Source organism: Gekko japonicus, unplaced genomic scaffold, assembly GCF_001447785.1.
Source record: "Gekko japonicus isolate JY-2015 unplaced genomic scaffold, Gekko_japonicus_V1.1 scaffold1490, whole genome shotgun sequence".
Classification (NCBI taxonomy): Eukaryota; Metazoa; Chordata; class Lepidosauria; order Squamata; family Gekkonidae; genus Gekko; species Gekko japonicus.
The window spans coordinates 92,839-113,305 of NW_015165285.1; the positions used below are offsets into that span (position 1 = coordinate 92,839).

General features: G+C 46.4%; 1 protein-coding gene across 1 annotated transcript in view; it reads right to left on the reverse strand.

Moving 5' to 3' along the window:
* The window catches only part of SLC45A2 (solute carrier family 45 member 2), a 33,959-nt gene extending 13,791 nt beyond the window's left edge, over nt 1–20,168 (reverse strand). The window contains exons 1-3 of the mRNA XM_015410321.1: nt 19,675–20,168; nt 15,653–15,829; nt 5,079–5,401 (exon numbers count right to left, since the gene is read on the reverse strand). Of these exons, the coding sequence (XP_015265807.1) occupies nt 5,079–5,401; nt 15,653–15,829; nt 19,675–20,122 (948 nt within the window). The 5' untranslated portion in view covers nt 20,123–20,168. The remainder of the gene's footprint in view (nt 1–5,078; nt 5,402–15,652; nt 15,830–19,674) is intronic.
* Between the last annotated feature and the right edge of the window lie 299 nt (nt 20,169–20,467).

The window sequence follows — 20,467 nt, forward strand, 5'->3', positions numbered from 1 at the left end:
GCTTTAGTTCTTAAAATCTGTCCCCTTGTGCTGGATCTCCTAACCATGCTGCCTCTAGATTTCTCAGCCGATAAGGTGGTAAACACATCAATCTACCAGCACGTGTGGGTGTAAAGCTTGAACTACAGAAAGTCCTTCTTTCATGCCTCCTGGAGCTTTTGCTGTCTCTATGTGTTCTTGAGATTCTTTTCAGAAGGTGACTGGCTTAAAAGATGGCAGTGTTCTCACCTCCAGGGACATGGGGGATGATAACAGAATTTCAGGGGAAGAAGAGGCTCAAATGAAGATGGACTGGCATATCAAAGAAACTTTAGAAGCAGGGCATTGTTGTACTGGAGGAGGGGATGTAAGTGGCTGGTTCCTCTGGGAATTGCCTCTGACAGACTGCCCAGCAGCTAGAGAAACACAAGCTTTTAACCAAGAAATATCAGATTTATATATATAAATCGTAACCAAATGCCTACGACTCACTTCCAGCTAGTTTATTAGATGTGGCTGGCAGCAATCTAGATGCAAACATTAAGCTAATGAGGGTATGTAACACTTTGCTCACACTGATTTCTTCATAAGCATCATAGCATTTTTTAATCCATCAGCTGAACATATATGAACAAAGGAAGCAGCTTTCTGCTGTGTCAGAGACTGTTGGTTTCTCCAGGTCAGTATTGTCTACTCAGACTGGCAGTAGTTCTTCAGGGTCTCAGGTAGAAAGGGCTTAATTCCCTGCCCAGGATTGAAGATCACAGGGAGGGGCCATCCTGACTGTCCCATCAATCAAAGAGAGGGTCTTTTCAGTGGCAGCCCCGTGGTTATTGAACAACCTCCCCAGGGAGGTGCACCTGGCCCCCTCGCATTAGGAGGCAGTTGAAGACAGCATTATTTAGGACCGCATTTGGTTAAGTTTACTAACACATCACCTCCTGCTTGATCATTTCAGATGGAGATGCCCAGAATTGAACCTGGGGCCTTCTGCATGCAAAGCAGAACCACTGCAGAGCACTAGAATATGAATGAGTACATTCATCAGCAATAGCCAATCTCACAGTGTGTTTGTCCCTGCATAGTTTTGTTGCATTGTCTAGCTAATTCTGACATAATGGTAATGGCTCGTGAAAACATACCATATTTACTCAAAAGCAAGGTGACCCGGAATGTAAGATGACCCCATAAAACAAGTTATATACCAAACACGTTTAAAAACTTGGCATAACTGTAACTTCTATGCGAATGTAAGATGACCTGCCTTTTTTATGGCATGCCTGAAAAATCTCCTCTTGTACTGGAGTAAATACTAATATTACTAATAGTAACATTGCTAATAGTATACAATACTTCTATGAGAAGGTTTTGGATATTTTATAGTGTGGTCTTGTAGATAGATCAGTCTGTCTATAGCAGTAGAAAAGAGCAAGAGTCCAGGAGCACCTCAAAGACTAACCAGATTTGTGGCAGGGGGGATGAGCTTTCGCGAGTCACGGCCCTGAAGAAGGGAGCAGTGACTCACGGAAGCTCATAGCCTGCCACAAATTCTGTTATTTATTAATTTAATTTAATTTATATCCAGCCCTCTTTAAGGTGCTACCGGACTCTTGCTCATTTCTACTGTGGTCTTGTAGTAAAGTTTATACGATGCATTGTTTACGGGTCCAGCCCATGTCACAGAATCATAGAATCACAGAGTTGGAAGGGGTCCTCTAGTCCAACCTCCTGCTCAATGCAGGATCAGCCCTAGAGCATCCCTGACTAGCGTTTATCCAGCTGCTGCTTCAAGACTGCCAGTGAGGGGGAGCTCACCACAGCTGAGTCTACTGTTGCACAACTCCTATTGTTAAAAAGGTTTTCCTAATATCCAGCTGGCACGCTCTCGCCCTTACCGTAAACCCATTCTTGCGAGTCTTCTCCTCTGCTGCCAACAGGAACAGCTCCCCGCCCACCTCTAAGGGACGGCCCTTCAAATACTTCAAGAGAGCGATCATGTCCCCACTTAGCCTACTCTTCTCCAGACCGAACATTCCCAAGTTTCATGCTCAGAAATTAATTCAGGAATGTAATTCAAAGAGCGGAAACTTAAGCCTCCCCCCTCCATGCCCTCTTTCTAGCCTGAAACAGCCCTGGAGACCCACTGCTGGTCCTGCCAGGGGAAGTCACGTGTTGGCCCTTCAAGTATATAAGTAACCCTAAAGGTCTCTTTCTGTAGCAGGAACTCCTTTGCATATTAGGCGACACCCCCCCTAATGTAGCCAATCCTCCAAGAGCTTACAGTAGCCCCTGTAAGAAGAGCTCTGTAAGCTCTTGGAGGATTGGCTGCATTAGGGGTGTGTCACCTAATATGCAAAGGAGTTCCTGCTACAGAAAGAGCCGATCGCACAGGCTACGGTTGCAAACTCTGGGCTGGGAAATTCCAGGAGATTTGAGGGGTGTAGCCTGGGGAGGACAGGGTTTGGGGAGAGGAGGGACCCCAGCAGTGTGCACAAGGCCACGGAGTCCACTCTCCAAACCAGCCGTTTTCTCCATGGGAACTGACCTCTAGTCTGGAGATCAGTTGTCTTTCTGGGAGCCCTCCAGTGTTCCCTCTAAGCTGAGTTAGTGTGAGCTAGCTCACAGTTCTTTAGCCTCTGGCTCACACATTTTCATCTTTGCTCAGGAAGGAATGGCTCCAGAGCAAACTAGTTGATCCAGCAGCCAAATCTCTTGCTCACAACTTTAATGCCAGTAGCTCACAAAGTAGAATTTTTGCTCACAAGACTCCACAGCTTAGAGGGAATATTGGAGCCCTCCAGGCCCAACCTGGTAGTTGGCAGCCGTAGCTTTGAGCAACGCAAGGTTGAGCCCAACAGACTTCAGAGCCAATCAACGTAGGCATATTCAGACAGACAGTGCCTTTCCTAAAGAAAATTTGGTTCAGAAATTCCTGTTAAGTGCCATCAAGTCGCTTCTGACTTATTTATTTTATCCAAACTCCTCCCCCCCTCCCCCTCTCCCTCCTTCTTCGTCATGATCGCAGGGCAGAGTTACGCACAGGAAGCATATAATGACATAAACTATAGAACCAAGGTGATATAACAGGTATGCAGACCGACTGGGCAATCCCCCTAAATACTAAATAAACATAGTTCAGACTGCTATGCAATTTTTCAAAAAGTATTTAAAGGCAATGCCCAGATGTTTAATCCGGTTTGCATTTCTTTGCTGCTCACCCAAGAACCACACCGCAATTATATTATGAAGACAGGAATGAGTATAACATGTGTTGTCTGACTCTTTCTCACTAAATGTATTAATTTAAGGACTTGGTGGAAGGATGGTTAAACATAAGACTGCTTGGCCAAGATCACCCTTGGCACAATGGAAGAAATGAAATCAGAGCAAAATTAATTCAGATCAGTGAACTCGGACAGCAGGGAGTGTATATTGCTTCCTGGGATCATTGTCAATAACTTACCACTAAAATACTATTTTTTAAAAAAGAATGAAGCCTCTATTTTCAGACAGGAGCTTACACACATGTAGAATGATAGAACAAGGTTTGAGTCCAGTGGCACCTTTAAGACCAACAAAGTTTAATGACAAGCATAGACAGAGAAATCTTTCCCTTATTTTTATCATAAAGGGAGCAGTTAACATCAATGCAAGGTACTTGGAATCAGTGTTCCCACTAAGCTGAGTTAGTGTGAGCTAGCTCACAGTTTTTTAGCCTCCGCTCACACATTTTTGTCTTAGCTCAGGAAGGATGGCTCCAGAACAAACTAATCTACGCAGTAACCAAATCGCTCGCTCACAACTTTAATGACAGTAGCTCACCAAGAAGAATTTTTGCTCACAAGACTCCACAGCTTAGAGGGAACATTGCTTGGAATCTGGAGGTAATTTAAGGATCCCAGGAATTATAATCAAGGGGAAAGGTCCATCAAAAATTAGTAGCATGTAAGAGTTAAACTCTAGATCAAATCAAGCCTAAACCTTCCCTAGAAGCTAAAATGACTAAACTGTGGCTATCAAACTTTGGTCACATTATGAGAAGAGAAGAATTACTGGAAAAGACAATAACGCTAGGAAAAGTTGGAAGGCAACAGGAAAAGAGGAAGAACCAACATGAGATGGATGGACTCCATCAAGGTAACCATGGCCCTCCGTTCGCAAGACCTGAACAAGGCTGTTAATGATCGGACGTTTTGGAGGTCATTAATTCACAGGGTCTCCATAACTCAGAAGTGACTTGATGGCACAACACACAACACACACACACACACACGAGTTAAACTACATATAGTGTTGGAGTCCCATCACTGGAACATCTCACACACATCCATATGCAAATGTGGACTGGGACTGCAATGCTGATAAAAGAAGCAGATTAACACTTTCCCCAGCACTGATCCTTTGCCCATAAAAGTTCTTCCATTAGACTACTAGTAGGGAAACATGACGATGTACCTGTCTGTTTTTCTTTATCAGAAGTTAAAGAAGCTGGGGGGGGATTTTTTTTAATCAGAGAAACTCCCCTTCCCCAGCACCATGGCCTCAATCCATCATCCTCACCACCTGAGGGCTGCTATTTAGGCCTCCAAACATAGTGGTAATTCTAATCACAGAACACCGTTGTGTGTAGTTAAGAATCTCAGTCACATTAAAATCAATGTAATCACTGAATTAATTGCTGTCAATGGAATTTATTCATGATTAACAGTTCTGGACCCTGACCTGGATCGCCCAGGCTAAACAGATCTTGTCAGATCTTGTAAGCTTAACAGGATTGGCCCTGATTCGTACTTGGACGGGAGACCACCAACAATGTCCAGGGTTGCTATGCAGAGACAGGCAACGGCAAATCACCTCTGTTTCTCTCTTGCTTTGAAAACCCTGCAGGGTTGTCATAATTTGCTGTGATTTGATGGTCCTTCCTACCACTGGTTTTGGCGTCAGGCCCCTTTCCCTCCCCCAAATATCATCTTCCAGTCTATTTTTATTTCGGACAGCCTGATATTCCTAATTGAAATATCCTGTGCACTGTAGCTGAGAGTTTTTTTTAAAAGAAAGGAATGAAAGGTAAATACTATAATATAAAAAGGTGTTATTACCTGAGCTTCTTGTTTTTCGCTGAGCGTCCCTTGCTGGGATAAAGTCTGTATCTCCGTATAACCTTTTTTGAAATAGCCATCCTTAACTGCGCCTATGGAGCCGTATTGATAGGGCTTTGCTGCGTTCAGCAGGTGTTTGGATTCTACCGAGATGATGGCGAGGGATGCTTCGGGGATGCTGCACAAATGTACGGTCAGACAGATCAGGAACACCAGAGCTGCGTAAAAGAACATCACCTGGAATTCTGAGCCCAAATATTTTCCCAAGACAGTGTGACCCCAATCAATGGCACCTGTCAGATAGCCAAGGGCCCCTCCTAGACCTAGAGAAAAAGAAGAGACATGTCCGCTAATGAACAGTGGTAGCTTATTTATGAATCATATAGACGACCCAGCAGATCTTGCCCTGGCTCAAGTAGCCCAGGCTAGCCTGATCTCATCAGCTCTTGCAAGCTAAGCAGGGTTGGCCTTGGTTAGTATTTGGATGCAGGGCTTTTTTTTGTAGAAAAACCCAACAGGAACTCATTAGCATAATAGGCCACACCCAACAGCAGAAACCTATTGGCATATTAGGCCACACCCCTGACAGCACAGCTCATTGGCATATTAGGCCACTCCCCCATGTTACCAGAAGTGTGGTCATCCAGCCACACCCACCTTTTGCTTCTTATTCTGTTGACCTTGTTTGTTGTCCAAACCAGGGCTCTTTTTGTGGCAGGAACTCCTTTGCATGTTAGGCCACACACCCCTAATGTAGCCAATCCTAATGAGTCTCTGCTGTTGGGTGTGGCCTGTTATGCTAATGAGTTCCTGCTGGGTGTGGCCAACTTGGGAGCCAGCCGGAACTCCGTTCCTGTGCGTTCCTGCCCCAAAATAGCCCTGTTTGGATGGGAGACCACCCAGGAAGTCCAGGGCTCCTACACAGAGGCAGGCGATGGCAAATCTCTTCATCCCTTGCCTTGAAAACCCTTTGAGGTCACCATAAGTCGGCTGTGACTTGACGACACTTTCTAGACCCAGCAAATCCTTGTTTTGTTTTATTTCTGTTTCTGGCTTATCCGGTCATAGAAGCCTCATGCCACCTCATCATAACATGTTACATATTTCAATAATGCATTGCAGCATATGTATAACAGCCAACTCAAATATAAGATGTATCTGTAAAACACGTATTACTCCCCTGCCAACCTGGCCTCCACTCCAGCCCCATATTTTTTTTAAAAAAAATACTTTGGAAAGGTACTCTGGCTCTGGCGAGTCCTCAAGAGAAAACAAATGTGGAGCAACCACCAAGAACAAGTCATGTCCTTGCTGCATTGACGGGATTAAGATGCTATCAAATAACTCAAAGTGGAACAGACGTGTACAACTGAGTTTGTAGGAAAACCAAAATCCTCTTGTGAAATTTCCATCCCCTGTCCCAGAACTAGATTTTCTTTGGAGGGGAGGCCACACCCAGGGCCACCACATAAGGTTGCCAACTCCAGGTTAGAAAATTCCTGGAGATTCGGAGATTAAGCCAGGGGAATGGGGTTGGGGAGGAGATGTTCCATGGCAGGGTATAATGCCATAGAGTCCACCCTCCAAAACAGCCATTTTCTCCAGGGGAACTTGTAGCTGCAACCTGGAGATCAGTTGTCCTTCTGGGAGATCTCCAGGCTCCACCTGGAGGTTGGCAACCTTAGCTGCCAGGCAGAAGGTAAGCGTTTCCTTAACAGCCTGAAAGTGGGATACGGGGGAGGCTGTTTGATGTCATCCTTTTGATATGATGGCCAAGCACAGCTGAAAGACTGGAAACTGCAAAACTTGCTAGTGGATTCTACACTTGTTCTAGAGACTGTAAAAATAAAGTCCAGAGGAACTGGACTTTCTTGGGTGGCGTAGGGGACTGTGCCCACTGCAACACATGGGAAATAAAAGGAGCTGTCCAGCTTGATAAATGGGACAATGAGTGAGGCAGAAACATTAGACTGAAAAGTGTTCAGGGAGAGTCCAAGGATCACTGCAAATTGGAAGGGCAGCAGAGATTAAGTCCAAGCAAGGGTCAATGCCAAGTAGAATGATGGGGGGTGTATTTCAAAACTGCAACAGTGATGGGAGGTGTAATTCTTGTTTACTTTTGGGCTCCAATTGTGTCTCAGGACTCCTGTGCGTGGCAGATCATTCAGTTCAAGGATAATATAGCACAGGCACCTTTTAGCTGAGAATGAAAATTAATTCTTTTGCAAATAACTTCAGCTGGTGCAAAGTGTCATGCATATATACTTTGTTTGGTATGAGCAATCAGGTCATATTTCCCCAGTACTGAAGGAGCTGCATTGGCTTCCAAGTTCAAGGTACTGGTTTTTGCCTTTAGAGTTTGTGAAGAAGTGCATTTTTTTCTTTGGAGGTTTGAAACAATCAAAAACTTCACTCTGAGTTTTAACCCCCCCCCCCCCTCTGGACAGAGAACAGGCAGGAAGGGGAGCAGTCAGTTCAATTGCTTTCCAGATTTACCTCATCCCACCTTCATACTAATAGGTCTAGACAATGGGATGGTCAAGCTCCCTCCCCTTCAAGCAGGGAACAGATATGTGGAGGAATTAAATACTAGAAAGGCTTCAAGAAGGAATTCCTGGAGATCTTCAGGAAAGGCTTCTTTGATCCATTGACCTGGTCAATGGGTGGGGAAAAGAAAGAAGATAAAACTCCTGGAAGCAAGGAGGAAGCTCTTTTTGGTGCTGAGTCCATCAAAGCAGACAGAGCTCTTAAGTGAGGTCTGGAGGAGGAGACCATTCCCATGGTGCTAGCCCGAAGAGCTGGAGAAAGCTTCAAGGTAATGGTGACTCTGTAGAGATCTATAACATCCTAAGCTAACTCTGTAGAGATCTATAACATCCTAAGCTAAGGAGCCTTTCCTATATTTTAACATCTGATAGGGTATATAGAGAGAGGAGAACAGAAGAATTGCGTTTTACCCATTTATTCTGATTCCCTTACTCAAGCTGGTGCTGTGCTAAAAGTAGGCTTATGAACATTTTCTTTTAAAGAAATACTTTATAACTTTTGATGCTGGCAGTGGTTCTCTGTACCACATAGATCTCCACCATCTTGGACACACTATTTTAAAAGGAGCACAAGGGGGAAGGCAGTCAGTTGGCCAGTGGCTATTCCTCCAGGGGCGCACAAGGCAGTAAACTGTCTCCATGGTGACCAGGCACAGGAGACACAGAGACACAGAGGCAACGCCTCAGAACTTGGAAGGGAAGCTGGGAGTCGTGACCCTCTCAGAAGGTAATTCCTTACAAAGGTCAGGTGGTGGAAGTAGTTACCCGAGAGAGAGAGAAAAGCCTCTCTAGGTGTTAGGAAAACCTTGGAGGGCAGGGTGGAACAGGGCCTGCATGGCTGAGCAGACCAGTTCTACCACAAAGCTCTATACAGGCTGAGTCTGGGATAGCTAAGAGAGCTTCTTCTCCCATGTGAATTCCCTTCTGTTCTGAGATCAGCTAGAGAGGCCCATGCAGACTGGCCTTCAGAACAGTAGAGTCTTTCCAATGGTGGCCCCAAAAGTTGTGGAATGGTCTTCTGGGGAGGGCCTCCAGGTGGGTCCTGGAGATCTCTGGGAATTGTGACTGATCTCCAGAGAGCTGTTCCTCTGGAGAAAATGGCTCCTTAGGATGGTGAACTCTATGGCATTATACACCACTGAAATTTCATCCTCCGCCCCCCAAATCTCCAGGAATTTCCCAACCTGAAGTTAACAATCCTTCCCTTTTAACAAGAGCTTGAAAACTCTTTAACAGGCAGGCAATTATGCCTGCAAAATTAAATGTGCGACCTTCCATAATCTCTGAAAGCTGTATATTAGATATACCATATTTTGACAGATATTGGGGTTGTGGTTTAGGTATCATAAAAACATTGAAACATGTTCTGTTTGAACATCTGTGGTTATAAGGATGATAGAGAGAAATGGATCAGACCACTTAAGGGCCAGTGAAATAAGCTTCCCCTAGATATTTTAGATACTAAAATTTTACTAAAGCAAATATTATTTTAGGTCAAGATGGGTAGTCGTGTTGGTCTGTAGCAGCAGAAAAGAGTAAGAGTCCAGTGGGACTTTAAAGACTAACAACATTTGTGATAGGGTAGGAGCTCACTTCCTCAGATACGTTTCTCTTGTTAGCTAAATTCCTTGTTCAGGCCATGAGAGTATGAGCAGCTCATGACAAGACATCTTCTCTAATACGATATAACCTGCCTGCCTTCTCTGGCTTGAATTCTTCCTCTCTTCCTTTTATTCCTAGTTGGGATGAACTGATACTACTCGAGACCTTTAGGTCAGAAGAGCAGAGAAATAAAGAAAGAACTCATTGACTCAGAATGGCCTTTTTACCAGCTTTAATAATATCTGCTATTCTTAACATTTTTTTACTACCTTTGGTATTTCATTTTTTGTTACGTTACTTAGGGTTGCCAGCCTCCAGGTGGGGCCAGGGGATCTCCCGCTTTTTCAACTGATCCCCAGCCGAAAGAGATCAGCTCCCCTGGAGAAAATGGCTGCTTTGGAGGGTGGACTCTATGGCATTGTACTATGATGAGGCCCCTCCCCTCCCAAAACCCGCCCTCTCCTGGCTCCACCCCCAAAGTCTCCAGGTATTTTCCAACCCAGACTTGGCAACCCTAAGTCGTTACTATATTTTTTGTTGTTTTTAACTATTTATATTTTATTTTGTGCGCCGCTGACTTTGTCAAAATAAAAAAACCAGCCTATTGATTTTTGACATGCGAATAAATGAAGACTCCCTGAAAAGAGCTAATAACTCTAACACACCAACTTATACCAAATGTGTTAGAGTTTAGGCCCCTGTGCTAGACTATATGGTAACAAATGATATACTCCCGGCTAAGCAGGTTAAGGAGCTGCAGTGGCTCAAGTGGTTAAGACGCTGAACTGCAGGCTGTGGAAGGTCAGTAGTTCAGCAGTTCGAGTCCCGGGTGCCGCATGACGGAGTGAGCTCCCGTCTCTAGTTCCAGCTCCTGCCAACCTAGCAGTTCGAAAGCAAGAAATTGCAAGTAGATAAATAGGTACCACTTCGGTGGGAAGGTAACAGCGTTCCGTGCACCTTGGTGTTTAGTCATGCCGGCCACATGACCACGGAAACGTCTTCGGACAGCGCTGGCTCTTCGGCTTTGAAACGGAGATGAGCACCACAACCCTAGAGTCGGACTCGACTGGCTTTCGAGCAAGGGAACCTTTACCTTTACCTTTACCTTTAAGCAGATCTATCATAAATGGTTGTATTTATAGGGGAAAGCGGATAAATTTAAAAATATCAATCTCATGGTATCCCGATAGTGCTGTAGGGTGTCGGTATGTCATTAAATTGTAAGTAATAATTTCATGATGCTACTTGTAGAAATGTAGAAGCAATAAGTTCTGTCTTATGTAAATCTTTTACAAAGCCAATAAAAAGATTTTAAAAATAAAATAAAATAAAATAAATGAAGAGGCATCAAAATGCTGGGTGCTTACAAAGGACAACCCAAGTGTAGGCAGGTCCCACATGTGCAAAATGGAAAACTTCACCCCTGGCCTACTCAGTGCCCTTTGCCCCTTTATGAGAGACCCAAGATGGATTTATCTGCACTTATTCATGTGACCCATAGGCGTAATCTTCGTGGGGGCGGCGGGGCGTGAGCCCCCGCCGAAATTTTCAGGAAGGTACTCAGCCTCCCCCGGGAGCCACCCTTGCTCCTAGCAAAGCAATGCCTCTGGTCGAGCCCCAGCCCCCCCCGGGAAATTGGAAAGTCTACACCCTTGATGTGACCTCTGAAACTCTGGCTGGGATCAGGCAAATGAGCCACCATTCATGCTCCCACGCCTCCAGCGACCACTTTATGCAGTCAGAACAGCCACAAATGCAAAAAAACCACACACGTTCACTATGAGAACTGCTAAAAACCCACAGACCCTGGTGCTTAGCTGGCTAGATATGTAACAACCTAAAAGGACAAAATCTGTATACTCCCCCACATGTGAAATAACTCTGCAGGGATTTGACGTCACTGGCCCTGGGGTTGCAGCGCAGCATAACCTCCTCTTTGTTTTGTGGGAGCAGCAGATGTTCAGATCACATGGTGCTGCCTTTGTTCTCTCACCCTCTCTAGCCAGCCTGACATGCAAAGCTGGTCTGAAGAAGGTCAGGGAAAGATCAGCCAGTGACATCCCAGGGTCCAGGGTCCTCAGAGCTAGGAGTACCCACCCTCGGTAAGGTGGGTGCCCAGGACTGTATTGTGGAAGGATCAGCCATCCGTACAGATATGAGATTCCTTCCTGGCTCCTTAATCAAAGCGACAAGACACTCAGAGGAAAAAAAATCTGCTTCCGCAGATGCCTTTTGCCAGCAGAAACAAACTCACAAACTGATGAACTGGATGGCCAAAATCCTTTGGAGAGAAATATTTCAAGAAGGGAAGAAGAACAACTTGTCGCAAATCAGCTGGAGGGTTTTAAATTGTTCTCCAAGCAATTGTTAGCCAAGTATGTTATGTAACCACGAGCAAACTGTGCATCCTTGGCGTGGGCAAGGTGTTTGCGAAAGGAAGGACTGTAGTATTGCAGAGCAGAAATCCCCAATGTGGCATCCAGGGGTGGCAGGACACGTTTCCTGACACCCACTTGATTCTTGAGGATAAGAATCTAAAGGATCTTGAATGCAACAGCAAAAAACAGGGAGATTTGGGTCTCTCCCTGCAAAGTCAAAGCACCGAACTCATCCTGGATAGGCACCTTTGGTTTGGCTATGGACACTGGATTTTATACCTCTGCAGACTTGGATGCTATCTGTGCCCCACACCTGCTTGCAAAGCCTCCCACTGCCTGTGCTCGCAGTCTCCTGTACCACCTGTAACCCATTCCCACAATGATGCTGTAGCCCATTTCTGCAATGATGCTTGGTGGTGTATACAATTGGTACTAATTATGGGAGCCATGAGCATCTCCACCATGCACCACAAGCATGTATCTTCCCTGGTGGTGCTGGGCATGTACAGCTGGGCGTGTGTGGCATGGAGCACTTGAAAGCAAGCGGGCAGGGGGATGGCACACAGGCAACAAGAGTGGTGCACGGGCAAGTAAGTGGCAGTAGGCCCCAACAGCTTCCCCACGCCTCAGGCATGCTATGGTTGCCAGACTCCAGGTGGGACCTGGAGATCTCCTGGAATTCCAATTGATCTCCAGACAACAGAGATCAGTTCCCCTGGAGACAATGGCTGCTCTGGAGGGTGGATTCTAGGCAAATACGCCTTGCTAAGGTCCCTCCCCGCCCCAAACCCTGCCCTCTCCAGGCTCCACCCACAAATCTCCAAGTGTTTCCCAATCTGGAACTGGCAACCCTAGGGTATGCAGATTCCAACCTTGATGATAAAGGCTACATCTGTTCCTGCCTGCGGTGACCCTAGACCAGGGTGCCCGTGTCTGCCATGGTGCCTGCTGACACCCTGCCTGGTGCCCGCCAAGTGGGCAGGGTCAGGTGCGGCTTCCACCCAGCACAGCTTCTGATTGGTCATTGGAGATTTGATTGGCTGTGCAGATTTGTAAAAACACTGCTTTGGCAGCAGCTGCCACCGCAACACAAGGATCTTCACTGTGTGAGTGAAGGCAAGCTGCGGCAGCCATTTTTGGCCAGCTCTGCCTCCTGGGGCAGCCATTTTGTGGCAGCCATTTTGTGGCCATGTCAGAATTCCAAGGGTGCTTGCAGGCTGAAGAAGGTTGGGAGCCCTGTCCTAGCCATGAAGGAATCAAGCTTTTCCCGATTGCATAGTCGTGCCTTGGGTCCTGTTCTTGGCCCCGCTAGTCTAAAATATTATCAAATTGTTCAGGGTCCAGGATGGGAGGCAGAGGACTGGCATTAGAACCATCTCTCCCCAGATGAAACCACAAACCAATTAAGGCTGCAATCCTTTCTTCCCACCCTTAAGCTGTCAAAGTAGGGTTGCCATCCTCCAGGTGCTGGCTGGAGATCTCCTGGGATTACAACTTATCTCCAGTTCACCTGGAGAAAATGCTCGCTTTCGAAGGTGGACTCTATAGCATTGTACCCTGTTGAAGGCCCTCCCCAAACCCTGCCCTTTGCTGGCTCCCCCCCCCCCCCCAAATCTCCTGGTGTTGCCCAACCTGGAGCTGGCAACCCTGCTGTCAAGTCAAAACTTAATGGGCTGAGCACACTTACTAGTGAGTAAGCCCCTCTGAACACGGTGAGATTTACTTCTGAATAAATATGCTTAGTTAGGATTGCATATTGCACGCTCTGCCCAACAGGCTTTGTCAGTAATGCTGTCTACCCACCAGGTTGTAGGCAAACGGGAATAAACCATATTGGTAGAAGCTTCTGTTTTGTAGCAAGAGATACTCAAGACCTTCCCTTCCCCCGGCCTGAGTTCTGATGTCTTTTCAGCAGCAGGTTAAGACTTCCTTTGTTTGTCCAGACTTTTTAAACAATACGGTTAGCTATTTGTACATTACTGTCTTTGTTACTGCTCTGTTGTTCATCTGTCTTTTATGGCTGTGATTTAATTTGCAAGGCCTATGTCTGACGTTAACTAATTTTGTGTTTCACCTGTTTTATGTGTGGCAAGTTTTATTGGTTCTACATAACAGGTTTCATTGGCTGCATATATTAATTGCTGGAAACAGCCTATGAATTTTGTTTTTAATGAAGAAGGAAGTACACAGATATATAAAATCAATGTCATTCTGTAGGGTTTATAAGTGCACAGCAGGGTGCACAGGGCTTTCTGAATTATTTTCGTATTTTGCATCGTGGAAAATGTTTTTATTTCACATTCTGATTTCTTTATGTTTCATTTTTAACTTTGTGGCGATTGCCTGAATTTATTTTTGCAGTGCTATGTTAACGGTAAGTCCCCTTGAGCTATGGAAAGGCAATCTATAAAATTTTAAATAAATATATGAAAGTCAGTGTGCTATAGTCCCAGGTTCGGATCCCCACTCATGCCATGGAAGCTAGCTGGGTGGGTGACCTTGAAGCTGCTCTGGATCCAAATTGGGGAGAAAGGCAGGGTATACATGGATTAAATCTTAAAATGAATTAAATAATATAGGCTGGCTCCCGATATGATGCAATGCATTAAATGATTTACGTTTCTTGTAATGCAAAACCAGCAATGACAAAACACCCACATTCCTAGGTAGCTCTTTTGATGGGGGAGGGGTGGGAATGTGGAAGTAGAAATTTGCATAGCCCATCTTTCATGAGTAATTACTAGGGTTGCCAGGTACCACCTGGCCACTGGCAGGGAGGGGGGTAGGGCTGGCAGCTCCAGATTGAGAAACTTCTGGAGCTTTGGGAGTGCAGGGACCTAAGCGGGGTACAGTGCCACAGAGTCCACACTCCAAAGCATCCATTTTCTCCAGGGGAACTGATCTCTGTAGTCTGGAGATGAGCTGTAATTCCGGGGGATCCCCAGGTCCCACCTGGAGACTGGCATCCCTAGTAATTACTACTGGTATTTCTATTGTTCCTTTCCTCTCCATCGTGAAAGGTTCTCAAGGCAGCTTTCAGTAATTAAAACCATAATCTATAAACACTAAAGTGTATCAATCAAATGCGAAGGAAACAAAGACAGCATAAAAGATGTCCATGCAATAAAGATCGTGCCACGAAAAGCAGCAGTAGCACAAAAGAGCAGCCTAAAAATTCCATTTCAGCAGCACTAGAAATCTGCAGTATCTAAATCAGGCTAAAGGAAAACAACAACAAAAAGCCTCCATTCTTGTTGATTGGGGTGCTAGTAACAAGGCCTAGGGCAAGTTTTCATTTCCCACCTGGTAGGGGAAGCTAGCGGGAAGGGAGTGCTGGCCTGTGTCATTTGCACTCTGGGGAGTGACGTTGAATACGCAGCACAGCCTTTGTTTACTCAGAAGTAAGCCCTACTGCGCTCAACGGGACTTACTCCCTAGTAAGTCTACCTAGGATTACAGCCTTAATTTTTACAAAAACCTTTGCTGCTGTATCTTCTCTGGCTCTCGGCTAGATTTCTGTTCTTGTAGTCAAAATACCAATCTGCAAAACAAACAAACAAACAAACAATAAAAATTAAAAAAAAGAATGCCCCCTCCCAACCAATGGCAACGCCTCTTATCACAGGCGGGAGGAACTTCCTTCAACCCTTCCTCCAACCCTTCCTTCAACTTCCTTCCTCCTTCATCTGAGGAACGGCAGGAGGAAGACTTTGCTCGGTGGAGTGGATCGGACCCATGCCAGCATGGGTAACAGGAAGGAAGATTTCTTAGCCTGATTTTTGTTTTTAACGGTACGGCTCTTTCATTAAACACGGCTGCTGTTCCAGACCCTTTCTGTAGCGTCTGCAGTCACAAGATGACTCGCTCAGCAGTGCTCGTGACTGAAGCCCAGGATCAGATGATTAGTTCATTCAAGAAGCTTAGACAGAGAGAGAGAGAGAGAGAGAGAGAAAGGAAAAGGGGGAAAGGCATTCTGGGTAGCAGCCGCTGCCTCCCTCCCCCAAGGGCCAGCCAGTCAGTCAAGAGAAGGGGTCAGCCTCCATGTTACCTGTCAGGAGGGCATGGTAATGGAGGCCCTTCTCCTTATCCTGGTGAGAGCAGACGTCAAACAGGTACGCCTTGATGGGGCCGTCGATAAAGTCCGCCGCAAAATCAAAGAGCACGACCCCCAGCATGGTGACAACGATTGCCCAAGTCCTCCGTCTGCCCCGGTCAGTAATCAAAGCTGCAAAAGAAGGAACGGGTAACACACTGGCATCCGTCTTTGCCCGGTGCTACTGTTATTTATGCATTTTTTAAATGCTGACGTCCTAGGGCTGCTAACCTCCAGGTGGGGCCTGGAGTCCTCCTGGAATTGCAATGAATCTGCAGGCTACAGAGATCAGTTCCCCTGGAGGAAACGGCAACTTCAGAGGGTGGGCTCCAGTTAGTTAGTTAGTTTGTTCAATATATATCCCGCCCTCCCTGCAAGCGGGCTTAAGGCAGGTTACAGGTCACATAAGGCATGGCATTAAAACAGTAAACTATCATAAATATTACTAGTTAAAAGTTTAAAATTCTAAGAACACTAAGATCAGCATAAGACATTGCCTTGGTAGTGCCGCTATGATGGACTTTTGAGTGGTGCCAGTGACGCTGGCCACTGGACACAGGCCAGGGCTACCGGTAGGGTCGGCCGAGAGATGGGAAAGAATTTTGAACACCTGACCACCACAACTACGGAGTCACATCTTCTGAACTACTTCCCCTTCCCAAACTCCACCTTCCTGGAGCACCGCTTCCAAATCTCCAGGGATTTCCCAAGCCACAGTTGGTAATCCTGCATCATCCAACTACATGCATGGGCTAATTTGCAAATCTTTGGAGTGACAACTCGCACGCTCTCCAAAGAGCTCAATTCGAGTCCAGTAGCCCCTTAGAGACCAACAAGGGTATAAACAATGACTCTCAAAAGCACAGGTCATTTCGGGGGGGATCGCGGGGGATCGCAGTTCCTCCGGGTGAGGTACGGGGGGCGGGGCACATGACGAAGCCCCGCCCCCTGCTTCCGGCCGCCCCGCTTCCGGCCGCCCCGCTTCCGGCCCTCATTCAGCCAGGAGGAGGCAGGAGAAGAGGGAGGGTAAGTTGCTTCCTCCCTGCCTCTCCCCACCCCTGCCTGCCTGGGGCCAGGGAGGGCCTTCGCGGGGCTTCCTCACACTCCCGCTGGCCTTGCAGGTCCACCGCCGGGCCCGTCATGGGGCTCGGTCCCCTAGCTCTTTTTCTACGAAACGACCCCTGCTCAAAAGTGTATACTCCCCAAATCTTGTTGCTATTGGACTTGAATCTAGCTCTTCTACTGAAGAGCAGCACAGCTACCCACTGAAACTATGTTCTCCAAAGTCTACTTTCAAGCGCCAAGACCATTTGCCCTTCTTTTTTAAATAGAACCACCTAGATAGGGGAGTCAATCTAGGCATTTAAACACAGCTCATCCCCCAATTACATAAAAAGAGGGTGTCTGTGCTTTGAATAGCAAAGTGAACTTAAGGGTAAGGAGGACAGAATCATCCATGCTGCCCCCCCCCCATTCCCCTGCCTAGTTCTCTACTAACCATGGAGATCAGTGGAAGAGAAATGTGCCAAAAAGGGGGGGGGGGGGGTGGGTGGAGAAGTCATCTGCTGACATGGGCAAGACGTCTCCCTCTCCCAAAAACACTAGAACTCGAGAGCATCTAATGAAACTGATGGGCAGTAGGTTCAGGATGGACAAAGGAAATATTACCTTACACAGAGAGTGATTAAAATGTGGAATTCACTGCCAGAGGATGTAGTGATGGCCACAGAAATACACAGCTTTAAAAGGGGATCAGATACATTCATGGAGGATGTCTATCAATGGCTACTAGCCATGGTGACTGAGGGGAACCTCCACATTCAGAGGCACGAATCCTCTGGATCCCAGAGGCAGGAGGCAACATCAGGGGAAGGCCTCAGCCTTTTGTTGGCCATCCAGAGGAACTGGTTGGCCACTGTGTGAGACAGGATGCTGGACTAGATGGACCACTGGTCTGATCCAGCAGGGCTCTTCTTATGTTCTTATGACCTCATGCTCTCTTTTCTCCATGGCTTTCTTATCTGCTTTAGAAATGCCTTATCAGCCACCTGTCAAAATGGCAAAGGTCCACCTCAAAGTCCATTAACCTTGGGTGACGGCAGGAAAACAATGTTCGAAAACAATGGGCACCGATCCTTACATTCAGTAACATAAAGGATCGTGGGAGGCTGGGAGCAATCTGAAAACAGTTGCTCCAGAAGTACATCTCATATTCAATTAGGGTTACTCCCATTGGGATTGTAGGCCGTACCTACTAACCTTATCGTATAAGGTTCATATCCTACTGTTTTCTGCCTGGTGGGAAAGGCTTGCCAACAGCCTGGAGAAGCAATATTCTGCCACTTTAACAGAGGCTTCATGAGTAGAAATGTGCAGCTGAAATTTTTCAAGGCATCAGGGCTTTTTCTTTTCTTTCTGGAAAAAGAGGTCCCAGAACTAGGGTTGCCAAATCCAAATTGTCCGGGAGCGGGGGGCTCCCGGACGGCGTCCTCTTTGTGCGCGCGTGCGTCACCCGGAAGTGACGTCACACGCTGGGGGCGGGGCCACACCATTTGAGGGGAAAACACTTCCGGGTGACGCACACGCGGGGGTGGGGTTTCCCCCGGGCCCCGATTCCGCGGGAACGGGAATCGGGGCTCGAAACCGGGGGGGAGTCCGCTCCCAGGGGGGGTTGGGAACCCTACCCAGAACTCTCAAGAGGGAAATGAAGTTTTCAATCTGTATACTGAAAACTCATGAACTTTTAAACATTTTAAAAAGAGTTTTGTCGAAGAGGTTCCGGAAGTCTGTTCCAGTGTGTTCCCCCAGAAAAAAAGCCCTGCATGTCATGGAGTTTAATAGCATCCTCTGGTAAATACCATCCTATTAAGCCTCTGTTAAAGGGGCAGGACACTTGTTTTCTCCGGGTTGTTGGTAACCCTAGATTGCCGTTGCGTATGGGATGGTAATACTGGCCTAGCTTTCAAGACTCTTGTAATGAGGTATTGTATTGTATATGAAGCCAATTTGAGCTTAAGAACAGTCACGTATAAATGTTACTGTTAATTTTTTTTTTATTTTGCCATTTTTATCCCACCCTACCCAATAAGCAGCTTACATGTCATAAAAACCAGTAGAACAATTCCATAAAACACTGATTCATTCAAACATTAATTCCAAAGATATTAAAATTAAATAACTAATTTAAAATACCTAATGGCAGCTTGGCAATTAATTACATTCCGCTTTTTAACTTTACTCTTCCTGCTTTTTAATGGATAATCCTAAAATTTATTATTATTATTTCCTGCCAATATCAGCCTTGGTTTCAAGGGCAGTGGGATTGCGGTATCTTTCAACTTTTGAAGGTAGTTATGCCTGAATTAAACAATGCAAATGAGATTAATCTCCAAGTCAAATGAGTCACCCTTTTTTCCATTTTCTTTGTCCTGGAACCTTTGGGCTCCTGGGAAAAGGTAACTACACCAGCACACATAGTGAATGCCCAAACAAAACAGACAGTAGCAGGACTATTATTTCATTTATCTAACATACACTCAACTCTTTCACTGCAAAGATGATGTGTCTTATTTTTTTGGCTGCATTTATTGACTTCCATATTACCATCTCCTCCTTAACACACACACACACACACACACACACACGAGCAACAACATCAAAAAAAATTTTTGCTACTTGCTGCCAAGTCACAGCTAGCTCATGGCAACCCCAGGACCATGGGGTTTTCAAGGTAAGAGATGAGCAGAGGAGGTTTGCCACTGCGTTCCGCTGCATAACAACCCTAATCTTCTTTGGTGGTCTTCCATCCAACTACTAACCAGGGCCTACTCTGCTTAGCTCCCAAACTCTGATGAGATCAGGCTATTCAGGCCGCTCACATATTTCTACCACTTTGGGGGAAAAACAAAATCCCCACCTTTTCTGGCCCACAAAACCGGAGGAGCTTTGCTCTGCTTACCCAAGTGTTGCTCACTCACCTGAGACCACCGTATCACCATTGAGGTACAGAGCCATTCCCACCAACATCATAACACCAAGGGCCAGGATGTACGGTCTTCGCTTGCCCCAGCTAGAAGTACAGTGGTCACTGGCTGAGCCAACTACAGGTTGAAGCACAAATCCAAGGATGGGGCTGATGAGCCATACGAGGCTGTACAGGCTTCTGGGGAGCCCCACGCTGAGCAGCACGGGCGTGACGAAGGCAGCCTCCACCGCGTAGCAGAACTCTCGGCCGAACATGGCCATGCTGTGCATAACCAGCCTTCCTGTGGGCTTCTTGGGGGGTTCCACTGGCCCAAAGGTGTCTCCTCCAGCCACAGACTGTAACATGGTTTCTTCTTTCCCATCGCTGCTTTCCATGCTGGCCATGCCCAACTCACTGGGCTGGGGGAGCAGCCCCCCAAAATCCTGTTCGGTTAGAGTCATTGGGCTGGTTTCTGGGAGCGCACTGCTCTGTCAGACATGGATTGTGGCTTGGTGTGAAGGAAAGGAAGCTGGAGGAGGGGCGTGCATACTTTTCATGGTTCTGGAATCACAAGTTTCAAAAAGGGGGAGAAACAGGGGGAGGGAGGATGTGTCTGAGATGAAAGATTAGTATAATTAGGGCTCCTGGCTAGCTGGAGACTTCCCAGCTCTCCATGACTTGAGGATTATCTTTAAGAGGGGGAAAAAAAAATACGCATCACGTGTGCATACAGCTCTCACACACTGAGAACCGTTAGTGGAAGGCATTTTTTAAAATGTTGCTATAGCTGAATAATCGATAGGAAT